The sequence below is a fragment of the Podarcis melisellensis genome (genome assembly GCF_964234715.1).
Source record: "Podarcis melisellensis genome assembly, chromosome: 13".
Taxonomy (NCBI): domain Eukaryota; kingdom Metazoa; phylum Chordata; class Lepidosauria; order Squamata; family Lacertidae; genus Podarcis; species Podarcis melisellensis.
The window spans coordinates 13,726,979-13,737,206 of record NC_138545.1 but is presented as its reverse complement, the minus strand read 5'-3'; the positions used below and the strand labels follow the sequence as shown (position 1 = coordinate 13,737,206).

General features: G+C 41.1%; 2 protein-coding genes across 2 annotated transcripts in view; both read right to left on the bottom strand.

Moving 5' to 3' along the window:
• The window catches only part of LOC309354528 (vomeronasal type-2 receptor 26-like), a 59,157-nt gene extending 49,158 nt beyond the window's left edge, over positions 1 to 9,999 (bottom strand). The window contains exons 1-2 of the mRNA XM_081884714.1: positions 9,876 to 9,999; positions 1,182 to 1,232 (exon numbers count right to left, since the gene is read on the bottom strand). Of these exons, the coding sequence (XP_081740840.1) occupies positions 1,182 to 1,232; positions 9,876 to 9,907 (83 nt within the window). The 5' untranslated portion in view covers positions 9,908 to 9,999. The remainder of the gene's footprint in view (positions 1 to 1,181; positions 1,233 to 9,875) is intronic.
• On the bottom strand, positions 5,846 to 8,437 carry LOC309354522 (vomeronasal type-2 receptor 26-like). Its single transcript, XM_081884701.1, has one exon. It carries the CDS (start codon positions 7,781 to 7,783, stop codon positions 6,881 to 6,883), a length of 903 nt encoding a protein of 300 aa, XP_081740827.1. The 5' UTR covers positions 7,784 to 8,437; the 3' UTR covers positions 5,846 to 6,880.
• Positions 10,000 to 10,228: the final 229 nt, after the last annotated feature.

The window sequence follows — 10,228 nt, the reverse complement described above, 5'->3', positions numbered from 1 at the left end:
GCAGAGTTGTTAAGGCAGCAGAGAGCATTGTTGGCTGCCCACTCTCCACCTTAGAGCAGATTTATGCCACAAGGTGCCATAGGAAGGCACTGGACATAGTAAAAGATCCATCGCATCCTGGTCACTGTCTCTTTGAGCTCCTGCCGTCGGGACGATGATGACAAGAACGAGCCGTCTCAAGAACAGCTTCTTCTCCAGAGTGATCTCGGCCCTGAATGGGAAACCTGGACTTTGAAAGTCATCTAATCTTCCTTGCTGTATTATATTATATTGTTTTAATTAGTGTTTTTATAGTTGTTCTGATTTTGAGTGGAGTGCCCTATCTGGGTGGATGGAGCAGCCAAGTAATTTCGTTGTCCCTGAGAGGGGGCAATGACAATAAAGATATTATTATTATTATTATTATTATTATTATTATTATTATTATTATTATTTTGGGAACTGCCACAGATAATTCCCTTTCCTAGACTACCATCCGCCAGGTTTCTGAGGGTGGCAGAAGTACCAAGAGGGAATATTAATAATTAAAAGCTTATGTATGGAAAGAGTCAAGATATGTTGAACCTAAATAATCTTATAAATAACACAAAACTGTAACTGTGTGACTCAAACACTTAAAATGATTATTTAATAAAAAATAAATTAATTTAATTACAAAATTTAATTAGAAAAGTCAAAGCATCCTGGAAGAAGTGTGTCTTCACCTGTTTCATTGATATGTATGAAGTCCACACTCAAATTATGAGAGGGTTACATTTTGGGGATACATACATATATACATTTTGCATATAGTGAGAACACATGGAATTCAATGGTAGGTGGAATTGCAAAAGTCTCCCCTGCCACCCCCAGAATGAACATAAAGTGGCACATTATTATTCAACTACAATGTGAATGTTCAGATTGAAAGCCATAGTTTGAATTGGGTCAATAAATTTACAGAATGCTGAGAAACAACTATGGGACAAGTGATGGAAAAACTCTGAAAGGTGCATAGAACCCACCTGGTTAAATGGGTTGGGCCATACAATGACATCCTCATGAATGGTCAACGGTTTTTCCTGGATACCCAGGGAGTCTATCTTCCCAACTTTGACTCTACAAAAGGACTGATTTGGAAACATGAGCCAGTTTATAATATCAAAGCCAGCAATTAATTCACCATATGCGTCAAAATGCACCTTTTCTCCTGCACTGTTGTTAAATGAAATACTTCTGAGAATCTGATGGAGCTAAATAATGAAAATAAGATGGAAGACACATATAAAAGTTCAAGCTATGTTATCATAGACAGGGTGAAAGTACAACAAAGGCACGGGATTATGATTCCATGAAAGCTTTTTGCAAGCTAATGTTAGAAAAAGCAAAAGGTCACTTAAAACTTAAAACATCAAGGAATATTGTCTACATCTGCAGCACTATCACCTTCCAGCCCTGGGAGTCTTTCCCAGAACATGACTTTGAGAGCAGCAGCAGGAAAGAGAAGAGTTCAGGAACACTTTTATGCATTGTGATTTGCTGTTTTTAATTGATTATAGATTAGCAATTCTGATGCTGTTGCTGCTTGTGATATTGGCAAAGCTAATGAGAATACAGTGGTACCTTGGGTTACATACGCTTCAGGTTACAGACTCCGCTAACCCAGAAACAGTGCCTCGGGTTAAGAACTTTGCTTCAGGATGAGAACAGAAATCGTGCTCAGGCGGCGCGGCGGCAGCAGGAGGCCCCATTAGCTAAAGTGGTGCTTCAGGCTAAGAACAGTTTCAGGTTAAGAACGGACCTCCAGAACAAATTAAGTACTTAACCCGAGGTACCACTGTAGAAGGAGATACTTAACCAGTAAGGCACCTTGGGAAGAGCTTTGGCTCAGTGGTATGGTACACACCTGAGGACGAAGGTGGGACATGGGCAGGGGCAGCGGGCTGCCCTGGCTGCCATTCGCGCCACCCCTGGGAACGTGTGCCGCTCACCAACCCCCCTGAAGCTCATTGTGCACACACCGTGACATGCACTACGCCCTCGCGACCTCCAACAGTCATCCCCCACCTGTTCGCCACTCCCGGTGCCAGAGCATGTTGCTCTGAGACTGATGGTACATGCTTTGAATGCAAAAGATCCCAGGTTCAATCCTGGGCAACTCCAAGTAGGGCTGGGAAGGGCTTTTGCCTGATATCCTGTGGAAGTATTGCCAGTTAGTGTAGACAACACTGATCTGCATGGACTGTATGTCAGTACTCGGTAGAAGCTGATTTTCTTTGTAATATAAGACACTCTAAATAAACCTTTGAAACCCTAGCCCCATCTTGGTTATTTCTTTTCTTTTGCTTTAAAAAAATGTATTTCAAGCCCACTCTACACTTCAAAATCCTAGCGTGAAGTGCAATACATAATCAGACCTACATGAAATAGCTGAATAAAACATTAAAAAACCAACAACAAAAGTCAAACAGATCCAATATGTCAGTCATGCCCTTCTCTACCAAAGAACAGATTAATTTATAGCTAATCAAAGATTTGATCAGATAAATGGTACCATTCCCATTCCCCTCAATGAATGGTTGAATTAAATACTGGACAAAATTTCAGAGCAGCACCAAGTTATGAAACTCCTTCCCCCCAAAATGCACAGGTCCACAAGTGAAGGGATGGTAAAAAATTCTTTAACAAACTACGGGGAGATTTGTCAATCTCTGGGGTGGGGTGCTGCAGAGGGGAGAAAACCAAATGCTAGATATATTGTAAAGTTTTTCTCCAAAAATAAATTTCTTGTTAATCTCATGGAAGGTTGAGAAAGCTTGCCCATATTTCCTCACCAAAATACATGGAGGTATCTTCAGGACATTACCTGCCACGGTTGTGGTTTTGGAAGCTCCCATCTTGCTCCCTCTGCCATTCCCCTGAGCTTTAATTGGGATGGATGTCTGATGTGCAAAGCATGTGCCACGGCATAGACTGCATTGTAGATGGTGTAGCTATGAGCTGTCATTCTCATTTCAAAAACAGACACAGGAAGTGCCTCCAACTCCTCTACCCCAGTGCAGATTTACCCACCTATATTATCTGCCACTGAACTGGGGAATGAACAGTTAAATGACTCTTCCCAGAAGTCCTTGATAAAACCATCTTCTTTTTCTGTGCTTGGGTTCTTGATCTGAAGGAACTTCTGGAAAGCTAACAGATCCACTGAGTGAATTCCAAGGGACAGAGAACCATGAAGGAAACTTATGTCCCAATTTCTTTGGAATGGAAATGATGTGATATCCATCTGGGCTGTCATGAACCAGACTTTACCCTTAGTCCTCATTGGTATATGCTCAAATTTTACAATCTGGGGCACCATTTTCAATACCATCATCGTCTGAATTTCTTCATGTACAACCACAACATTCGTAGTGCTTCCCATAATAACACTGACACAGTGAAAGCCCTCCCCCACCATGTCCGTGACACCACTGGAAGATGTTAGCTTTGGGAATGTTTCTATGAAATCAAAGCAGATGCCACTCTGGGAAAACATTGGAAGTACATTGTCTATAAAACCTTCTGTATTTTCCCCATCTTGAGAAACCACTCCAATCCATGTCCACTGGAGATGCAGCAGTAACTGGATAATTCCTCTATATTGATGGTCCCCATTCGGGAACATCTTCTGGAAGAAAACTCCTTGAGACTTTTTATTCATGACTGGGGAAGAGCCATATATGAGCTAAGGGTTTTTTTTATATTAAAAAGAGAGAGAAAAAGAAGAATGGTTTTCAATATGAAATAATTGTATGTACTTGTGTTTTCTTTCTTCTGCACATTTCTGGCTGGGACCATAACGGTTAAGTAGATCCTGCAGATAGTAGGATTGAATTATCTGTTCACCTATTGGAGTCTACTTTCCCTGTGCATTTACTGCAAAGAACACTCTGAGGAAGCAGGCCCCTGCAACTAGCAGGATTGAAACCTCAACTCACCAGATACTGAGTCTCGGGTATATAATTGCTCAGTTTTACAGTGTGCTTCAATCCGCTGGTTTGTACAGCCATGTGAAAACAAATCTCATTCTTCCTATCAAGACCGCGCCCCAACAACCCCAGATCACTCCTGCAGGCCAGACCAAATCTGGGACTGTTTCTAACTAATTCATCTAGTTCCACCCAAATTTGTCCAACTCAGGATTTGAGCTTTTGCAAAATCTGACCCCCAACCCTTGCAGCTTTTTACTGATTTCTCTTTCCCTGTGTGAATGGGACACAGGTGGCGCTGTGGGTTAAAGCCTCAGCGCCTAGGACTTGCCGATCTAAAGGTCGGCGGTTCGAATCCCTGCTGCGGGGTGCGCTCCCGCTGCTCGGTCCCAGCGCCTGCCAACCTAGCAGTTCGAAAGCACCTCCGGGTGCAAGTAGATAAATAGGGACCGCTTTCTAGCGGGAAGGTAAACGGCGTTTCCGTGTGCAGCTCTGGCTCGCCAGAGCAGCGATGTCACGCTGGCCAGGTGACCCGGAAGTGTCTCCGGACAGCGCTGGCCCCTGGCCTCTTGAGTGAGATGGGCGCACAACCCCAGAGTCTGGCAAGACTGGCCCATACGGGCAGGGGTACCTTTACCTTTACCTTTCCCTTTCCCTGTGTATGTGTTTTAAGATTGGGAGGATTTGTCAATATTTCTCAATATTTCTCTTCAGTTTCTTATTTATTTATTTCTATACCGCTTTATATTTTTAATAAGAATCTCAAAGCGGTTTACAGCATATCAAATGAATAAAACAACAGCCAGGCAATGTTCCTCTGGCCTCATGAGGAGTCTCTTCAGTAGGGCCTAGCAGGGAGTGGCCTTCACACCTCTTTCTAGGGCTGGTGAGTCCTATTTAAGTTATTTAACCGCATGAATTAGGCGTTTATTTAAAAGCTTCATGAAAATTTTTTCTAAAACACAAAACTTGTTGTATGCAAATTTTGCGTAATAGGCACATCTTTGCAAAGCAATATTCACTAATACAATGCATTTGAAGGATATTTTTACTAATGTGCATTTTTATGCACACTTTACCTTAATCTGTGCATTTTTGGACACATTTTTTGATTTGAGAACTGCTTTGCAAAATCCGGAGAAGTGGGACTTTCAAAGAATGGCTGCATTTCATGTATTGCTTCTGAAAGCATGAATTTGGTGAAATTCAGGTGTGAATGTATTCAGATCTTACTTGTGGTATCTTGTAGGTAGACAGGATGGGTGCCATGTGAAGACAGACATTAGAGTTAGGTCCCCCAATGACTGCTATTGGAGTGCTCTCAGCATCACATTTATAGTTAGGGATGACCTTGGCCCTTCTTGAGAGAAGCTCCATTGAGGCTTCACAGGTCCAGCTTGCACTGAAATGGCTGTTATAAATGTGGAAGCCCAGGGTGACGTTGGGCAAGATCTGGGGCATTTCATTGATCTCCTTTACAGCAAATGGCAAGGCCAGGATGTGCTGGTAGAGGTGAGTCAGCACCCTGTATTGAGAGTTAGATGCTGCATCAAAGGTAATCTACTTCAGATTAGAACATTGACTACTTATCAGTTCAGATATTTCAGATACTGTACAAAAACAGGTTGTAATCTCACATCTCACAGATCTGTAAAAGTAAACTGGTTCATGAATTTTTGAATTTTAATTTGTAATGTAAAACATGTTTCAAGCCTGTTTTGATGCCATGTGGATGTCTGCAGGCAAGACTTGACATTTGTACAAGTGTTTGCCCTGTAAGCCAATATTTTATGCTTCGTAAATGTTTTAAAATTCTTCAATAAAATTTGGATTAAAAGAAATGAGTGTTTGAAATGGGTAAATCATTTTTTTAAATACAACTACGGAAGACAAAATTCAATAAGGTGTTTTTATTTATTCTGACTTCTAGTAAATCTGGATGAAACGTGAACCTACTTACATATGGTCATCTGAAAATTCCTGAGATGGGTGTTTCTCAAAGGATAGGGTATCTGAAAATATGTAGATCTGAGAAATAATGCCAGCAATGATGAGGTCTCCTGACTGATAATATTTGTGAAGAATAGGGACGGGTACCCTGATGGAACATTGAGGAATATGATGAAACTTGCACATCCCATGCACCAACAGTAAGAGCACTAGCAATTGAAACACTACCATCTTGAAAGGTACTCTTTATTTAGGCACAAGTTCACCTCTTCTGTTACTGCCATTCCCGTGATACTGAGCAGCAAAGCCTAACTTGAATAGTCACTCACACAGCTGATTCAAAGACAGACTCATGAGTCTCTGTATGTCTATAGACCCAACCAAATAGAGTTCATAGTTATTAATAAGACCCTCCAGTCTTAGTTTAATCGTTTGCATGTGGGCAGAAGAGGACCCTAGGGCAGGATAGAAGATGTAATTCTGAATAATTACAGGAGAGGTAATCACTTGCTTTGAATCACAGATGCTGTGCAATATTTTAAAGAAAACATGTTTATCATATCTCAGCCAAAGCCTTTTCTTAAGTGGGAGAGACAGATGCTAGGCCCCTTCTTTTATTCTTTTTAGTGAGCTATTGATATTTAGAAAACTTTAGAAAACGGAAGTACTTCAAAGCAATAATAATTATAATGTACTCCCATATTATTCTGAAAGGGTAATGTCTAAGCCAAGTCATACTCAGAGCATGCCCATTAAATTCAAGGAAGTTATGGGTTATATTTATGTGGATGCACTCTGAGTATGAATAACAACGGTTATCACCCAGTGTGTTGAGAACTGCATATTTATATCACTCGTTGCAACTCAAGAAACATCATTTGTGAATTGGAATGTATCTGTCAATCATCAATTATTTTGATGCAATTGAAATCAATACGATTTAATTACAGGTGTGTTGGTTGACTTGATGAGGTACTTGATTATTCTTTATTTCTTCTTGTTAGTTGTCCCCTGCTGTTCAGTTCTGGCCTCAGCAAAATGACAAAGCATTTTGGGAAAAAGATGCAGCACAGTAAGCCACCACTAGAGGCCAAGATGGAGAAGATCTCCACAGCCACCATGTGTTTCCCTTTTGTGCTCAAGTAAGTTGGGACAAAAGACAACCACACACTGCAGAAGACCAACATGCTGAAAGTGAGAAACTTGGCTTCATTAAAACTATCGGGCAACTTCCTAGCTAGGAAAGCCAAAGTTAAGCTGGCAATGGCCAGGAAACCCATGAAGCTCAAAACAGAGTAAAACATGGTATTTGACCCTTCATTGCATTCTAGTACAATTTCTTCATTGATTGAGTGCATGTCAACATCTGGGAATGGGGGACAGGTTGCCAGCCACACAGTAATAAAAACAGTCTGAACAAGGAAGCTGGAAAGAACAATAAAGGTTGCCAGTTGTTTTCCCACCCATCTCCTCATCCTAGAGCCTGGCTTGATAGCCTTGAAAGCTAGAACTACTATTGTGGTTTTGGCTAACACAGAGGAAACTGCCACTGAGAAGATTGCACCAAAAGTAGTTTGTCGTAGGAGACATGTCACTTCATCTGGTTTGCCAATGAATAGCAAAGCACAAAGAAAGGAGAGGAGGAGAGAGGACAGGAGAACATAGGTGAGGTTCCGATTATTGGCTTTGACTATGGGACTGTCCTGGTGCTTGAGGAATATTCCAAGAACCAAAGTTGTGATTAAAGAAAATAAAACTGCAAATGTGGTCAATATAATCCCCAAAGGCTCATTGTAAGTCAGGAAGCTTATGTATTTTGGGAGGCATCCATCTTGGCCAATGTTTGGATAATGATCTTCTGAACATTGAAAACAATCATCCATGTCTGAAATCAAATATGAAAAATAGATATAATATGATATTTAAGTATGGCATTATGTTCCTGAATGTGGGTAGTGAACTTGAAATATCAAATGTTAATTTTGTAGTACAGTGGTACCTCTGGTTACAAATGCCTTGAGTTACGGTTTTTTGGGTTATGAACGTTTTTAACCCAGAAGTAAGTGTTCCAAGCTCTTGGAGGCCTCACCCAGAGCAAGCCCAGACATCCGTGGGGCCTACGGAGGCTCTGTGACTGGAGCTCCAGCAGCAAGAGCTCTCTGAGGCCTCTGCGAATGCCCGGAGCCAGGCCCTGACATCAGGAGGATGCCCAGGAGGTCGCATCCCAGCCCCAAAGTTAGGTAAGAAGCACTTACCTAATGAAGACCAAGAACAGTGAAGCTGCTAAGAAAAGAAAGATGAGTCTGGGCCGAAAAGTCCTTTACCAACCCTTGCCCCATCCCCAGGTGTAGCACCTAGCCAGGTTTGGGGTTTTTTTTACGTGAGTCTGCCCTGTGCCTTTGTCTCTGCTTTGTTCCTTTGTTTGGGGGACTTCTGGGGGACTCTGCCTTCTGCCATTGTTTTGAGGATCATGTGGAGCCCAATTCAGCCACTGGTTGATTGTGTGACTTCAGAAATGGATAAAAGCCCCCATCCAAACAATGACTATCATCAGTGCATGTAAGAATTTTTTTTTTATCTACAATACTGTCTTATTTATTTTATAGTACAGTACATTGATTATTGCCTCATTTTATGGATCAATGGTCTTGTTAGACACTAAAATTCGTCTTAAATTGCTGTTTTAGGGGGTGTTTTTTATTGTCTGGAACGAATCAATCCACTTTTCCATTACTTTCAATGGGAAAGTGCACTTCAGGTTAAGAACACTTCAGGTTAAGAACGGACTTCCCGAACCAATTAAGTACTTAACCTGAGGTATCACTGTAATTATAATAGAAATTCTGCTTTCTCATGGGTCCCAAGAAATCCAGAAATATAAACAAATCTCAGCCATCCCACTAGCGGCTGAAGGTGTCACACATTGTGATTTGTGTGTTCGGGACTGGAGCTTGCACAGTCTTTTTGTTTCAACTGATCCAACCCACTAATATTCTTATCATCTATGTATTTGTCTGATATTCTCTTCAGTCACCCAAGTTACCTCATGTGAAATATGTGGAAGACAACCCTGGATTGTTTGACCCTTTTATTATTTCTACTTTCCCTCCTATAAAAACAATGCCGGTAGGAACTACTTAAATTGCTAATAGCTTTTACATAGGTTAAACTGTTACAGACTGTAACAGTTTGATCTATGTAAAATAAGATAATAAGAAAATTGTCCAGTAGCACTTTAGAAACCAACTAAGTTTGTTCTGGGTATAAGATTTTGTGTGCATGCACACTTCTTCAGATAACTCTTAGGCAGACAGCAGCAGCACACAACAAACCTGTTCTAACTGTTAAGACTGTTCAGCTAACTGCCATAACTGCCACAGAGTGTAAGACATCACAGAGTTCTATGGTTCTTGCCATTAACCCTTTACATATGCTTTGTGTGTGCTAACATTTCACAATTTTGAATGTTAGAGCAATTAGTTTAAGCATTTAAAATGCTGATGGGAGCAAGCTGGATTGTAGCTGATATATTTATAAAATAAATAGTAAGGTAAAGGGACCCCTGACCATTAGGTCCAGTCGTGATAGACTCTGGGGTTGCGGTGCTCATCTTGCTTTATTGGCTGAGGGAGCCAGGGTACAGCTTCCAGGTCATGTGGATAGCATGACTAAGCTGCTTCTGGCAAACCAGAGCAGCACATGGAATTGCCGTTTACCTTCCCGCCGGAGTGGTACCTTTTTATCTACTTGCACTTTGATGTGCTTTTGAACTGCTAGGTTGGAAGGAGAAGGCCGAGTAACAGGAGCTCACCCCGCTGTGGGGATTCAAACTGCCGACCTTCTGATCAGCAAGTCCTAGGCTCTGTGGTTTAACCCACAGCACCACCCACATAGTATCCATCTGTTAAATAGGTGGCAACTGTTAAACAGAACACATCTACATACAACATTCCTTACCATACAACATTTCCTTACCTTTCTGGTTTGAAATCTTCCCTTCTGGACATGGAAAGCAATCATAGCAGCAAAATGCCTTCCCTTCTTTTTTAGCTCTTCTATAACCTGAACTGCAGTGATCATTGCATATGGAAATGGGGCATATCTGTTAGTAAATGATAAAGTAGTTTTTAAAAAAATCCAAAAATAGGTTGTGGAGCTTTTATTTCATTATTATTTCTCTGCAGTGAACGAATGGCTTGATACTGTCATAAGGAAATATAATGAATTCTTGAGTGCACATCGTGTTTATGTGGTGAACTTCCCTATAACTGGAGTCCTTTACCCACATTAAGAAAACATGAGACAAAATTTGCATTATGACAGTGTCG